This window comes from Micromesistius poutassou, assembly GCF_964030765.1.
Source record: "Micromesistius poutassou genome assembly, chromosome: 19".
Classification (NCBI taxonomy): Eukaryota; Metazoa; Chordata; class Actinopteri; order Gadiformes; family Gadidae; genus Micromesistius; species Micromesistius poutassou.
Window position 1 is genome coordinate 14775569 of NC_140289.1, and position 16647 is coordinate 14792215.

The 16647-nt window shown below is 42.6% G+C and overlaps 3 protein-coding genes across 3 annotated transcripts; all 3 read left to right on the plus strand.

The window, feature by feature from the left end:
- Window positions 1-1473: 1473 nt before the first annotated feature.
- Window positions 1474-5195, plus strand: LOC311363859 (matrilin-3-like; the record flags this gene model as incomplete). Its single annotated transcript, XM_084483844.1, has 4 exons — window positions 1474-1909; window positions 2529-3104; window positions 4303-4428; window positions 5068-5195. 4 exons carry the CDS (start codon window positions 1474-1476, stop codon window positions 5193-5195), a joined length of 1266 nt encoding a protein of 421 aa, XP_084339970.1.
- A 4694-nt stretch (window positions 5196-9889) lies between these two features.
- On the plus strand, window positions 9890-11286 carry ttc32 (tetratricopeptide repeat domain 32; the record flags this gene model as incomplete). Its single annotated transcript, XM_084483549.1, has 3 exons — window positions 9890-10026; window positions 10513-10679; window positions 10982-11286. The coding sequence occupies 3 exons, from the start codon at window positions 9890-9892 to the stop codon at window positions 11107-11109; spliced, it is 432 nt and encodes a 143-aa protein (XP_084339675.1). The 3' UTR covers window positions 11110-11286.
- Window positions 11287-12066: 780 nt separating this feature from the next.
- On the plus strand, window positions 12067-16404 carry zpax1 (zona pellucida protein AX 1; the record flags this gene model as incomplete). Its single annotated transcript, XM_084483845.1, has 20 exons — window positions 12067-12127; window positions 12210-12305; window positions 12399-12523; window positions 12621-12764; window positions 12844-12939; window positions 13022-13186; window positions 13267-13363; window positions 13467-13684; window positions 13771-13927; window positions 14001-14206; window positions 14283-14400; window positions 14505-14704; window positions 14788-14902; window positions 14982-15151; window positions 15227-15315; window positions 15394-15524; window positions 15606-15795; window positions 15876-16017; window positions 16095-16209; window positions 16285-16404. 20 exons carry the CDS (start codon window positions 12067-12069, stop codon window positions 16353-16355), a joined length of 2706 nt encoding a protein of 901 aa, XP_084339971.1. The 3' UTR covers window positions 16356-16404.
- Between the last annotated feature and the right edge of the window lie 243 nt (window positions 16405-16647).

Genomic DNA, 16647 nt, shown 5'->3' on the forward strand with positions numbered 1-16647 from the left:
TTAGTTTTTATATTTTTGTAAATAAATAGTTCAAGTTTTTGAGAAATGCCATGAAAAACACATTGTTTTCACACCTACCCCAAGTCTCCCTTCTATGTTTGTTCTTCATTTTCTAGACCACCGTACTAAGGTAGGTTCTGAAGGAGAACTACACTAGTAAAAACAGACATAACAGGGAAAAAAATAAGTATAAATAAAAGACACCAGGGGGAGACCTTGCAAGTAAAAAAATACTCCAAGCAATGCATGTTTTAAGTTGCGTTTTAAGTTCTTATTTGATGAATGTTCAATACAACTTCTGTAGGCCTATTTTCACATTCTTTAGAAAAAAACGAACCCAATGTCCCATGTCCTCGCTACTGTGTGTGTGTGTGTGTGTGTGTGTGTGTGTGTGTGTGTGTGTGTGTGTGTGTGTGTGTGTGTGTGTGTGTGTGTGTGTTTGTAATGTTAGGGTGGTGCCTGCGCATCCCTGGAGCGAGGCGCACCTGGATTGGACCACATGTTCTAGTGGTCTGAGGTCAACACTACTTAAATTTATACCCAAGGCTAAAGAAGAACAGCTCTCCCAGGCGTCCAGTTATCACAGGACAGGGTTGGAAAATCCATTGCCACGATGAAGTCTACTTTTTCGTGCGTTTACTGCGTTTTGCTGTTGCTATCTGGTGTTTTGGGCACATACCCACCGAGCGGACTGGATCTCCACCACATAACTGCGCAAAGTTACGCACAGTCTAGAAATATTGCTCGACCACCGCACAGAACGCTGAACCCATCAAGTAAGTCTCGATATTCATTCTCTAAAACTTTATTTATTTTTTATTATCAGCAAGTGTTTCAAAAACAATAATTATTTGTATGATATATATATTGTCTCGTAGGTTTGTCTTATTATACGTAAGCATATATAAGTCTTTTTTATATGCATACAAGTAAGAAAGAAAATACTTTTTCTAGGTAAAGGCCCAATGTTCTGAAACTAGACCTACACACTATTTTTCTATAAAGATTAGTTAAGTTAGAGATAAATAAGTGTTATTCAGCAAATTGTAGTTTCATCTTTTAATATTTCCGGCCAACCAATAAGTGAAGCCTAACATTTCACCACATATGACGTGCATGATATCTTCAATATGCCTACTGCAAAGTCCCTAAACATGTTAAAAACGGTCTAGGTGGCTGTAACTACTAATGCCTTAACTAATAATTTGTTCATGCTTGAACAAAACAAACAAATAATTTTACTCTATACAACTTGTATAAAGAAAACTTTCACTCTACACTTTCAATTCTCCCTTCAAGCTGTTAATGTGCCCTATCGCTTCTCCTTTCTGGTGGCCCATAGTTCACGGCAGTGATTACAGGTATAGAGGCTATCACTACCAACACCAGCCACCCAGGATTCCACCGCCGGTGGTGTACCATCCCATCCCTCTCTCTCCCCCAGTGACTTACCACCACAGACACTCTGTCCCCATGCCACCCCCCTACCACCACTTCAATGGTGCCATAGCACCCCAGTGGTACAACATCCACAGAGCTCACTCACCACCTCTAGTCCACCATCACAGGGCTCACGGCCCCTTCCCCGCCACTGGCTATTACAGACACCAGGCTGTGTGTCCATCCCCCCCACCCACGGTGCAGCCAGACCCCACAGTAGCAGCAGCCACCTCTAGCCCCACCCCAGTGGTTTACCTCCCCACCACCACCCTGCCAGAGTTGCCCTCTACAACAGTGGTAAGCCAGGCCACTGTGCCCCCCACACTACCGGTGACCACCCTTCCTCCTGTGACCACTACCACCCCCGTGTTGGTGACCACCGAGCTCCCGGTGGAGACCCCCGCTCCTGTGATGCTACCGGTCAGTACCCCAAGCGGCAACGCCACCAGCGTCAGTCCTGTGGAGACAGGTAGAATATTCAAAGTCAGGTTTGCTTTACGAAACGAACATGAATGTTTCCCAATGCTTTGAAATGTAAGTTCTTGTTTGTTTTGACAAATGATGGCAAAACATTTGCAAATGGAATTGGTGTAAAAGGACACATTTGGATTATAACATTATGTTCTGTGTGTGGGGAGAATTAAAACATTAGATGAACAAAAATAAGCCATTACAAATATAGTATTTGGATTTTCAGGCTTTCATGATCCTAACCACTATTCCAGCACTGCTCAAATAAATGGCCGGAAAAAAACTTTTTTAATCCTAAAAATGCTGAAGAACTCTTTCTGACAAACATCTTGGTGAACCATTAAAAGCTGGCTACAGTATGCCCTCTAAGACATACTGTATCATTTTTATTAAAACCTCACAAGTTCCTGTCAATTGACCCTAGTAATGTTTCAAAACATACTTGTTAACCCTTTGTTTTAATCTTCTGTAGACTGTTCGCAACCCTTTAATTTTTTTTAACATAATTGTTATTTTTGTGAAAGGTGCAATCAATGCGGTGAATGTTTCACAATGTTTGCAAACACAGTTCATAATTCCAAGCAATTCAAGGCAATGCCTGTGATTGGTTGCCATAGAAACCGATTCTCAGTGCAGGAGTCGTCCCCTGGATCTGGTGTTCATCATCGACAGCTCCCGCAGCGTGCGTCCCGGCGAATTTGAGAAGGTCAAGATCTTCCTGGCCGACATGGTGGACACGCTGGACGTTGGAGCCGAGGCCACCCGGGTGGCCGTGGTCAACTACGCCAGCACCGTCAAGATCGAGTTCCTGCTCAAGGACCACCTGAACAAACCCGACATGAAGCGCGCCATCACCCGCATCGAGCCCCTGGCCGCCGGCACCATGACGGGCCTGGCCATCAAGACGGCCATGAACGAGGCCTTCACCGAGCAGTCCGGCGCCCGGCCCCGCTCCCGCAAGATCGCCAAGGTGGCCATCATCGTCACGGACGGGAGGCCCCAGGACCAGGTGGAGGAGGTGTCGGCCGCCGCCCGGGGCTCGGGCATCGAGATCTACGCGGTGGGGGTGGACCGCGCAGACATGCGCTCCCTGCAGCAGATGGCCAGCATCCCCCTGGAGGACCACGTCTTCTACGTGGAGACCTACGGCGTCATCGAGAAGCTGACCTCCAAGTTCCGGGAGACCCTGTGCGGTAGGACTGTGAAGGGGGGAGGGGGGCAGGGGCACGGAAGAGACCATTCTCCCGTTAACCTTAAAGCCGTGCTTCCTGAGGAACGCTTTACAGGGCGGTGATCCCTCTTCACGGATCATCGAGGTAACTAATAATAATTGCACCTGGGATTATACACTAACTCTGTGGCTGAACGTTAACAATGGAGCTACATTCTAAGTGACCTCATGATGTGGAGCCGGAAAAGACCACATGTTGTCACACGCACATGGAGTGCAGATGTGTGAGCTAGCACTGGCTTGTAGTTGCTAACACAAGCCCAGCGGAAAGTATTGGGGCCTAAAATGGTCCTCAACTTTCACCTTCTTTTTCAACAGCAGAAAGAAAGAATGGTGCTCTGTAATTATAAACACGGAGAAAGCTTCAAAGGACCGAGCCCATCAAAGCATCGTCACCAAGAAATGCTTTAAGAATATTCTCTCTTAGCATACAGTGATATAACTCCATAGAACTTTGTGTATCCAAACTACAAATAGCTGACAGTTGGAGAGACGAAAATACAAAGAAACATAGACTAAATACATTGAAGGAAACTTACGGACTCCAAATTCCTATTGTTGAGATAATACTGCCACCTACACTTAAACAGCTGTGCTGGCTAAGCAAGGTTCTACAGAGTTATTTATATAATTAAGCAACTGATGGGTCAGATTAATCAATGTAAAATGTGCACGGCTCCATAATGTTTCTCTGTGTTTTAGCTTGTGTTGTCCAACACACGGTTAGCCTAATCAGTGTGCAAATGAGATGTGGCTGAAATGTGAAGGTTCTAGAGAGTGTCTCTGGGTTTCTATCCAGAGAGAAGTGCACTTCTGCCGGCAACACTTAAACCGCTGCGTCGATAAGAGGCTTGCTTCCCAAAGATAACGCTTGATGGCATGGGAAAAACATCCCTTAACTATGTGTGTGAATAAATATGTTATTCGAGTGCAGCTCAGTAGGAATACATCAAAAATATGGATTTCTACAGAATATCAATCTTTCAAGGGATGGCACTGAGGTAAATAAGGCATGCCTTATTGACATCTGTGGAACATTGGATTGGTTGATGGTTACAAATGTATCCCCAAATTTTATATTAGAAAAGTCTCCTCACCCACCTTCATCCCGCCAAGGCGCCGCCATCTTGGTGGCGCCTCCTAATCCTGGCTTATTCCAGGTGTGGACCCCTGCGCCACGGGACACCACTGCGATCACATATGTGTCAACAGCAACGCCTCCTATTACTGCAAGTGCCGGAACGGTTATATCTTGAACACGGACAAGAAAACATGTTCCATGAAACGTAAGAACCTAACGGGGCCCTGCTTATCGGCGCCATGTTGTAGAAATGATCATACAAACATTTAAAGACGACCTGAATTGCTGATGTGATACTTATGCCATTTAGAGACGTGCCCATTACAGCTTTAAAACAACAACTCCAATGCTTTAAACAAATATTTCATTTATTTGCCTAAATTGAAGTGCGTCCTAACATCCCATCCGATTGGAGCAACACAGCTTGACTCCTTTGATTGACTGTTGTGGTTTCCCATTTGTTGGACAATAAGCCATGTGGCACTCACACGATATGTGTTAAACTTAGTTGAGAACACATGAGACACAGTACGCTTTTAACAGCATGTCTGTTCATACGGGACAAAGTGCAGAAGGCTGATGGTGAGTTGGTAGTTACAAAGTCATTCGGGATTATACTACTCTACAGGACGTGTGACATGTTATATTTTCCCATCTTCTGTGGAGAAAGAAAGTAAGATGTTTATCCAAAGTATGCATTTTTGTGCTTGATCAGGAATGTGTTGTTAAACAAAAGCACTGGCTGTATTGCTGACGTGTGTGTGTGTGTGTGTTTGTGTTTTCGCCCTGCGTACGTAACCATTCTGTTGCACGGATGTGAAATGTGTGCTTCCCCCTCCTGAAGAGGTGAAAGCAGTGGTGGTGGAGGACCCCTGTAAGTGTGAAGCCAGGCTGGCGTTCCAGAAGCAGACGCAGAACGCCATCCAGCAACTCACTGCTAAGCATATCCTTCACCCGCTGTCCACTGGCTGATCTGACCCACTCAGGGGTCATTCCCCACTGCCCTCCGCTGTCTGGCAGGCTTCCTTGAGCAAGGAGGTTTATTTTTTTGATTTCAGTTTTCTTTTAAAACAATCACATAGAGCAAGAACGCCTAACGCCCTACCTGTTCCTTAAGGTCGTGTGTCTGAGGTATCACTAGAAGTGGCTTTGCGTATGTGGCTAAATAGCACTATATGGGAATGAATACGGTGCTGAGACAACCCCAATAAGGTCCTCTGAATTCAAAACAAGCCTTGTCAATGGTGAGGCAACAGGAATAACCATACAGCATGTTAACATCGGCATCCACCAACATGTTTGTAACATCCCGTAGAGAATGTGTGACGGCCTTGACTGCCCCCACTCAGTGACGTCAGCGGGAGAGTGAAGCAGCTGGAGAGCGTGCTGGGTCGTGCTTAGGGCGTACGCTGAGTAGGTGAGTGAGGCTTATTTCTCTCACGGCTGATTGGTGGGCAAACAAAAACAAGACACTGCCCACAGTTTGACGTTGTGTTTATTTGACCTCCACAGACCCACCAGACTGTGTGCATCCTGTCGGCGTCACGGACGTGGACCACTGCAACACTGGCACGCAGTCCCTCTCACTTCCTGTGTCTATGAACGGCAGGTTATACAGAGCTACTGTTCAGAAACAAAGGGCTTTTTCATTTTTTAGCCATTTATACATTTTGTTTGTTTTTGGCTATTCATAATTATTATTTTGTCATGTTGATGTTGAAATATGCTGTAACAATTTGTGTGGCATTTCACTTAATTCCTTAAATACACACATATATGTATGTATATATATATATATATATATATATATATACACATACTTATATATACATATATATATATATATATAATAGTTTGAAAAACAAACTAGTTTGAATAGTTACAATTAACAAAACAAATATATAATTTCTGCTGTTAGAATGTGTTTTTCATTTTAATTCTGTTCATCATTCTTGTTCCTTTATTACAAAATTGATTTACAGCATTGTCTTTTGTAAAATATATATGAATAATTTAGGTTAATGAAAATGTGGTTAGCTGTTGCTTTATTTACAACTTTATATATGTTTTTTTGCATTTATTTATATTTTTATGATAATTGCAAGATATTATTCTCTTTCCTGTTCCCCATTATCTTGCTTTAAAATAAGTATTGTAATATGTTGTTAATCAGCTCTTCTAAAGATATAACACTGATTGGTTTTCTGTCTTTCCTTTTTTATTGATATTCTGAAAAGTTATGACATTAAACATGTTTTGTTTTTTCAAATTAAACAGCAGAAGAGTTTGTTGTGTACAATTCAAGTGATTAAAATAATTATACAGTAGTCTACAAGACATTGATGTCTGTATTTTTCATGGGATCATGTGAAATGGATGTAATGAAAAAGTAAGATGCAGCTTCTCTATTTAATCAAAGTAGTATTACTATATGCTTTACATAGCTCCAACTGTTATGCGGTCCGATTTCAAAGAGTTTCTATCCCATACCAAGCTGAATACCTATGTCTCCGCCATGTCTTCCTATAGCCTGAACGTCAATATTGAAAGTAAATATCCAGCTCCAGTGAAGAAGTCTGTCCTGACAGCGTGTTAAAATGGACCGTGGACCTCCAGTGAAACCCTCTCATAGAGCCAGGGGTCAGGGAGACAGATCAATGTCACTGGCGGACGACCAGTGTGTCTGGCTTTCTCTTCGGACCTAGGTGTCACATGGGTCTGCTTCCGATACCATGATAACACAACCGCTCTTGAGTCAAGAGCCTTTACACATGAGAGTCAAATCCAGTTATGTTTCCAACACTGAGCCCCTGCCCCACTGATCAGAGAAATCTTAACTCTTATACTCCTAAAACATCCACAAGAGGAATGTGCATGTTCATATGTGCCTTTAAACACCACAGACAACAGGACTATGACTGCTCTGTGCCTGTGTGAGGCCTGTGAGTCAACACACCAACATTTACCTCCAGTCTGGCTCAAATCCCCCCCAACCGTGCTCTTACCATTCAGCCAGCGGTTGTCTCTTTGTATGCTGGTGGCTTTCTTGACTACCACACATACAAAGACAGAGACAAACAAAGGTTACCTCAAACCAGTGGATCAATAGAAGAGCAATGGAAATGACATGCCTTCACTGTTGACACGTGAACTGTAAACAAGATGGGATGAAAAGGAAAACATGACTGGCATTGTCCCCTGTTTTAGTGTGAGTACCTACGCCTAGTTAAAGGTTGAAATCGTATGGTTTACGGTTACACAAATACTAGTGGGAAAGAATGTCTTGTTGGTCTTTTCGTGCAAAGGTCCATGTAAAACAAGCTTCTAGTTGTAATTGTAGTGTTTCCTCCAGATGCAGGCAATAAGCTTTGAGAGAACACCTTTCAGCCATACAGATATTGAATTATCATTATTTAGCTTTTTTATAGAGGTTAGCAGTTCATATCCCACTGATATACTTCCATATATAGGCCTCATGGAGATATAAGTGGAAATATTGTAGGCCAACCATTAGATACAATACCAATGTATATTTTTCTAAATTCGTGTCTGTTTGGTGAAATGCAAATGGAGATTCCCTCACATTCCCCATTTAGAAATGGGAGATTCTTACTTATTGTGGCAATGAGACCGCATTTTGGGAAGGTATTGCGTAGCGTGCACAAATAAGAAGTGCTGCTAGGGTGCTGCTATGCGGCTTTAAGTCCATAAAGTGAGTGGCTGGGGGGTACAGGACATGATGATGAATGTTTGGTCAAACCAGAGGACCTTTATCCCCTGTGTTAAGTCTCTCAGCAAACCGCAATATTTGAACTTACAGAAGAGATGCCAACTACTGGGACTTTTAGAACAAGATTCAGATGAACAAGTCATGTTTGCCAAAATATAAAGGTTATTTTTGCTTTTTACAAGGGATACGGTTAACTAGATCTGTTTTTATGGAGCATGTAAGAACAACTCTCCATCGGAAGCTTTTTATCGGCCTGAATGTGTTTTGTTTCAGGATGCAGCATCAACAACATACACCTAAATGCTAGAATCTCCAACTCTGGCCTCTTTGCTATTAAGGAATGATCGTCTTCAAGAACCTTTATCCTTTTGCAGGTGGAAAGCCTTAATGCCATTCAGACAAAATGTCAGCAATGTAACGTCTACTACAGAGAATGCAAGCCACATTTCCACTGCGGCTCAGTGAATATAAAGGTTCCAATGTTATTCTCACGCTCGTCTCTCTCAGTAAACAGCCTGCTGCATGGGTCGGCTGGTCTTCCTTTGATCATAGAGCAGCACACACGTGCAAACTGATAAGACATGTGGCGGGGAGAAGAAGACCTAACCTATAGCTCCTCTCAGGGGGCATTTTCCACCAGGACAGATGAGATATTAACACGGGAGAACGTTCAAGAATTTCTTGTTGGCTTATGGAAATGTTTCTTTGAATGTTTCAGTGAATCATTGAGATTTTACTGCCATGTTGACTTTGAAGTGAAAACAGTAGGCTACACACGACAAAGATAAACTAAAGCAAAATAATTTTTTGGATGTTATTTCTTGTGGATTTTGACACCTTTGAATTCTTTCCATGACCTAATAGGCGCACTGTAGGGCTGAACAATACGACAAACCGAAGCCGAATGTTTTACAGATAGACAGAAGGAATGTAAATGTTAAATGCGAAATATTTCCTTGAAAGGGAAGCTGTGGAGCCCCAGTTTTCCAACACATCACTGTTAAGATTCCCTTCCAATGTATAGCTCAACGTTTTTTTCCAAGGAATTGTTTGGCTTTAGACATGTATTTTGCTTGCTTTGGGGATTTATTATAGTTTAATGTAAATAAAGAGACACATATCAGTTGTGATAAGTGATCCATTACTCGAAGATGAATCAATTGGAGCCATGAACATTTTGGATTTATGATTGACTTGCCTGGATGTATGTGTGTGTGCGTGTGTATGTGATGTGTGTGTGTGTGCGTGTGTGTGGTTGCATGTGCATGCGAGAGAGAGAGATTGCACAAATCCTCCATGTAAAAACTGTACCTATCTTTAATTTATCTGTTTATAGGAGATACTGTTTACAATATCGCACATTTAACTTTTTTATAATACTTTCATAGTATAATATCAGATATGTATATATATTTTGTATTTAACATTTTGTACTTATATTATACAATATAGGCTACCTGACCTTTTTACCTGACCTTTTTATTTTATTGTTCACCTGCTTTGGCAATGCAAATGTACATTTTTGAATTGAATTGAATTGAGAGAGAGAGAGAGAGAGAGAGAGAGAGAGAGAGAGAGAGAGAGAGAGAGAGAGAGAGAGAGAGAGAGAGAGAGAGAGAGAGAGAGAGAGAGAGAGAGAGAGAGAGAGAGAGAGAGAGAGAGAGAGAGAGAGAGAGAGAGAGAGAGAGAGAGATTCTGCCACCATCTGGTTGTTTTTAGAAACTACATAGTAACAGCCAAGCCGTCATCATAGCTCAGATGGTTTATTTTATTGTTTGGTCCATCCAATTAATGAACCTAATCAATAACCTTACTGCATGGTCAATTTAGTATTTAGGCCCATAGCGACGTGTGCTTCACAGAAATGTAATAGCGACGCCGACCTCTCTTACGTCACATCCGCAAGGACGTGACGTCACGACCATAACAACCCGACATGGAGAGCGAAGATGTTTTATGCGTCGAAAATAACCCTCAAATACTTGAGAACGCTCACTCGGAGTTTAGAAAACGTAATTTTGAACTGGCAGAAGAACTTTATACGAAGTTCATTTCGTCGTGTTTGCATAAGAGGTAGTACTAGTGATCTTTTTAAGCCTACTTTCATGTAGTTAGAAGCTTGTATCTGGCCAAGACAAACAGTTCATTTCCTGTGATAATAATATTGGTGTCTATTTAAAACAAACATAGTTAACATATTTGTTCCATGTTTGAATTCAGGATAAATGTGTTTCATTGAAATAATGTGACAACTAATAATAATCTTTCATGATATTATTCTATACACATCTTACTCGTAGCTTGATTTTCAAGTTGGTTCCCGATAGCCAAAACTTCATCCAAAGTCAGCCTCATGTGGCTGCTCACACAGTCTTTAAACCAGCATCCAGTGAAGGCAAGAGAACATTAGGTCCAGTCCATAGAGCAACATACCAAGAAGATATTTGGTGCAAGAAATTGCTTTACTTGGCTGTTTGTTCGTTTTCCGATGTACCTGCGACGACTACTGCCACCATCAAATTCAATAATACGCTGTGAATATCTGATCCATGTTTGCAGGGAATGTGAGGCAGGTGACCTAGCCGCCGCATACAACAGCCGTGGACAGATCAGATACCTGAGGGTGGACTTCACTGAGGCAGTGGAGGACTACACTGAGGCCATAGGGGTCCACCCTCGTTTCGAAATACCCTTCTACAACAGAGGACTGATCCACTATAGATTAGGTATTACATCGTTAGTTTAAAAGTTAGACCATATCGTTGTACTAATGTTACCGATGGGTTATACTCCATTTCCAACACTAGATGGAGCCAACGAAAAGACAATGAAAACATGTACTTTAGAATGAAATCATGCATGTGCAGCAGAATAATTAAAGACTGTGTCTGGTGCCAAATCATGCATATTAATTATATGCATGATTTTCTGAACCTTTACGGGACACTGCTGCCAACATAAAGTACACCATATATTCATTCAGGGTCACCATCATTGAGCGTCCATGAAATGTACATTTATTCTACAGGGTTTTTTGAAGAAGCCAAGAGAGACTTTCAGCAAGTCCTGAAGATCAATCCAGACTTTGAAGAGGCCAAAGTCAGTCTCCTCCAGACGCTTCAGGACCAGCAGCACAGAATGACCCGGGGATACTGACCATGATGGACCAGTAACACACAATGACCCAGGGATACTGACCATGATGGACCAGTAACACACAATGACCCGGGGATACTGACCATGATGGACCAGTAACACAGAACGACTAGGGGATACTGACCATGATGGACCAGTAACACACAATGACCCGGGGATACTGACCATGATGGACCAGTAACAGGCCTCAGTCCATGATGGACTGAGGCCAATGATTTTTTTTTCTGATTTTTTTTGATTTACATTCAATTATTGTTATTGTTATTAAGTTAATAAAAGTGTGTGATTATTTTAATGTTCTATTTTTCCTGAGTATAATGTAGATATTGGATTTGTCTAAATGAAGGCATAAATGAAGAACCTATAGCCCAGTGCATCTGTAAAGCCAAATAGATAGTATAGGTGTGTATTAGTGTTACGTTTGTATGACATCGCCAGACCAAAGCAGTCCCGCTTGTAAGTCATAATAACCAAAAACATATCTACCCTTAATGGGTAATTCTGCTTAATACCCTACAAAGGGGGGCGTTTGGGTAGGGAGGTTATCTTTGCTATACAATAGGCCATACGCCTTTACATTGCTTGCCCGTCATTTAGGGCTATGGGTTTTGATTGGCTATTGTGCGGGGACAATAATGAAGGGTGTTTTATTACGGGCTAGTGCAATCTAGCTGCCTAATTGGACTTATTGATCAATTGCTACGCATGCGGAGTCCCGTGCTGATTAGGTTAAAACTGGTTAAAACAGCTGTTCCAGACGCCCTCTAATCACCTGCGTTTTTATTAACAGCTTGGTCTACTTGGGCATGTGTAGGCTTGCCTCTCACTTGCCATTATGAAGATACACTCGAGTTTGTACGTATTTATTTAGACGTTTACTTGTGAGTTATTTATTAATGTTGGGATACATCTTGAGTTCCTGTTGTGTCCTTGTTTCACAGCGTATTCTGGAATTTGATGGTGGCAGTAGTCGTCTCAGGTCATGAAAAGCCACACAGGAAAACGAACAAACAGCCAAGTAAAGCAAGCAGTCTTGCTAGAAATATCTTCTTGGTATGTTGATCTATGGACTGGACCTAATGTTCTCTTGCCTTCACTAGATGCTGGTTTAAAGTCAGACTGTGTGAGCAGCCACATGAGGCTGACTTTGGATGAAGTTTTGGCTATCGGGAACCAACTTGAAATTGAAGCTACGAGTAAGCTGTATATATAATTATTCATGTACGATTATTATTAGTTGTTGCATTATTTCAATGAAACACATTTCTGCTGTATTCTTATTCTGCTAGATGGCACTGAACATATAGTATTGACGCCAGGCTTGGCTGCTAAATGTGGATATAGCATGGAATCTGACCCATGGGGCAACACCAGAATCTATACGTCATTGATGGGCTGCTATGTTGACAACACGGTAGGCCTATGTCCAACTACAAAAAAAAGAGAAAAGCCGGATATTGGGGGGTGAAAAATAACTTGAATGAAATGAGATTTTTATTTGTTTTCCATAGGATGATAAACTGTTCAATATTGAATTAAGACTCAAAATGTACAGTGAAGGGACACCGGATGTGGTTACTCATGACGTGACCAAAACATGCAGCTACTCTGCCTGGGCCTCCCAGGAGATCGTTTGTGACAGAAACTACATGGAAGTAGGTCCCTTGTTGATCATTATATAAAGAACGCTTTCTGTTTTTGAATTGGCAACGTTTTATTAATCAACTTGATTAGGTCTCCAAAGACCTGGGCCAGAGAGACACAAGCCCTTACACCAAAGGACATGCTGGGAACATTAAGGATGACTTGACGAACAACGCAATGGAGGCTGTATGTTAAAGGCCAATATTATTATTGTTTTAGTTTGACAATGCTTTCATGGGATCTACCTAACGATATGTCTTGTCCTCAGGTCAATGACACGGCATATGGTATCTGGAAGATGACTTTTTACACCCCTGAGCCAACCGTGATGATGCTGGATGAGGTTCACCAGGCTGGCTATGGCGCTATGACTACTCCTAATCGACTGGTTGTGCGAAGCCCATACAACACGGCACAGACCTACTCAGAAGATGTAGGCGTTGACTGGAAACTCGTATCAACATTTTTCTTAACCCATTTTGCATTTGTTTAATCCTCTTGTGACTCTTTCAGGTGGCTGGTGTGCCAATGGAGGTTGTCAAAGTGGCCACTTACTTCACCACGCCACAGGGTCTGAGAATTGTGGATTCAATGGCTGCTTGTCCTACTGGTGAGTCCCCTAGTCAGTGGTGGAACTTGTTACTACCCCTCATCTGGATTGTGGAAAGCACTACAATGCCCCAATAATGAGTTCACTATGTTCTGTTTAACAGGTGGTGTGACCATTAATGATGGCGTGATCTCATGGAACATTCCACGCTACATTACACCCCTGTTGAATGGCAGAGTGAAAATACTGGAAATGCACATGGGCATTAATGGCCAACGGTTGGATAAGGCTCAGATGGCTTCCAGGGGCTACACGCTGGCTTCCACAGAATATCACCTGGTCATTGAGCTCCCAATTGGCTCCCCCGATGGTTACTACAAGGTTGGACTCTTTACTGTAATGAGAAATGCTTCATAGTGGGCCACAGGTCAGTGGTGTTTTATTTAAAACTGCATGAATTATTGCAGAGCCATGCCCCAGATTACCAGTACCACCTCTCCTACACCGTGGAACCCATGCTTGAGTTGCTGTGGATTGCAAAGGCTTCTCAGTCTGATACAAGATATAAGGTTCTCTTCCCAATCACAACCCCTTTGATGCCCTGGTATCCAGATATTGTCGATGGTAAGTCTACTAAAAAAGGAATACTAGAAAAATAATTGCATTCTTAAACAAGCTTGATCCCTTTTTTATTCAGAAACCGTCCCAGAGGAAGGAGTGTTTAAGGTTTGGCTTGGCATGGTGCTGCATGATGTGAACTTGGTGAACATCACCTTCTCAACTGGGGTTCTGTCTGCTGCGGAGTGCAATGCCAAAGGGTTCCTTCACGAACAAAAGTACTCCAATGGCTCAAAGGTTTATCTGCTGCAAGTGCCCTTCTCTGACGACGTTGTTTTAAAACATGTAAGGCTGCTTGATGACTTAGAAACATTCTAAATTCATCCAGGCTGCTGTCTTAACTAAACTCTAATTTCTTCAGAATCCAGAGCCCTTGCTTACTGGCTACTTCCTGCCAGTGACCTACGGGTTCATGGTCATGCCAGAAGAGACACCGTTTTCCTACTCTCTTGCGGTGGACGCATCACTGCAAGATGTTGGTAAATTCACTTTAAGCTGATAAAAAAGTAGACCTGTGATCTCCATCTGAAGCACTCCTTCTTGTCATTGTAATACAGCTTGGGTGACAATGATTTCTCTCTAGTTCTTCCCAGTGTTTTTGGCACATGCGATGATGCTACATTCTTCATTACTGTGAAATATGGGAGTCAGGGACGCAACTTTGAGACGATGCTAGGAACACAGATGCTTACTCCGGAGCTTGGCAGAGTCTATGGTCAAACTGAAAATGGAACACACTTCAGCCTGTCCTTGCCATACAATTCCCTGGATGTAGCTTTTGAGGTATCTTCAAGTGCTGTGAAGCAAGATCGCTCGCTATCACTACACTAAATACATCTGCATCAAGCTTTTCATTTGTCTTCCAGTTGTTCGATACAGCTTCGGTCAAAGCAAGGCTTGACGTGCTACTGTGGGAGCCCATCAACAACTGGACCCTCAATGATTTCTCCCTGGCCTGCAGCTTTCCTTTGACCACAACAAGTAACATGTTGGCCACATGGTGTCATTGTTGTTTGTCAGGTTGACACACTGGTGACATTTGGTGTATTTGTATTCTCAGAATGTTACTCCAATGGGACCATGACTGCCCTCAGTGTGAAGTTGGAATCTGTCCCCAATCTTGTTCCACATCAGCTAACCCTCAGAGACAAGTCGTGCAAACCATATTTCAGTGATGACCGGTTTGCACACTTCTCGTTTAATGTCAATTCCTGTGGGACCAGTAGGGTGGTAAGTAGATGACCTCTTGTCGCCATTGATGGTAAATGTGGTAACACTATCGAGTAACAAGCTTTTTCAATCTAGTTCTTTGGAAACTACTTGCTGTATGAGAATGATGTCTCCCTGGATTATTCAGCGAAGGCCTACACGTCACCAGTTGAGCCAGACTTTAGGTGGGTAGTTTACGACCTAACCTAACCACAAGGTTATTGGAAGCATGCCTAACCTATTTCTTCCTTGCCCTTCGATAGGCACACTGTATCTTGTTACTACTTGGTCAATGACACTAAAATACTGGAGTTTGACCATAAACCATTGGTCAATATTCCATCAGCAAAAATTGGTACAGGACAGCTGATGGTTGTAATGAGACTGGCCCTGGGTAAGTCGTATTGCTGCAATATTTAAGAACTCTTATAACTACTGTGAACTCTTGGCTAACCCCTTTTTTATCTTCACCCAGACGACTCATACAAGCTGTTCTATCAAGCACAAGATTATCCTGTGCAGAAGTACTTGAGGCAACCGGCGTACTTTGAGGTGGCGCTGCTGCATTCGGCTAATCCCCAGTTGGAGCTCATCTTGGACAACTGCTGGGCCACACTACAGGAGGAGAGGACTTCTCTGCCTCGTTGGGACATTATAGTAGACGGGTAATATGTTTGATATTGTGAGAGCAGCACGTGTCACTGTAAGCCTGAAGGTGACGCCATTGTGTACCCCTCCTGTTAAGCTGCGAGAACCTTGAGGACCGCTACGTCACGGTCTTCCACCCGGTTGTGAGTGACCCGAGGGTTGTGGTTCCCTCGCTCTTCAAACGCTTTTCCGTCAAGGTGTTCACCTTTGTGAAGGATAAGGAAGTTTTGCAAGATGAGGTAGGCTAGATGTTATCTAGAATATGGTGTGATATGCTATCTATAGGTGACTTGTGTAACACCAGTATTGTCAACAGATTTATGTCCACTGTGATGCTGTAATCTGTGACTTGACTGCTGGAGACGGAGACTGCAGCCAGTGCCACGGTTCCACGGGCATCAGACAACCACTTGCTGCAAAAGGACAAAGGGGTATGAACAACCTCTTGATATAAACATGTAGCCTTTATTGCAGCTCTTTTCTGATTACTCACTCTTTGGTTGCAGTGCGAAGAAGTACTACTTTAAACCAATGGCAAATCTCCACTGGACCAGTTCTGTTCAACTCAACCTCCTAAAATAAAGTCTTAATTTTATTGTCTTTCTGTTTATGTAATGACCTCCATGGAACATATCGTAATGAAGCCATTGTAAACAATGCAATTTTTACAATAAAAGGACTGTAAACTATTGGCATCAAACCCATGTATTGAGCGATTGTAGGCACATTTGTGCCTTTTCTGGGCACTGCAGCCTAACTACACTATCTCCAACCTTGTCCCTGACTGCTGATGTTCATGTCTCAGACAGCTAGACTGAACTTATTTAGGTTATTAAGCTTGAGACATTAATGCACACCTAAATGCTGGA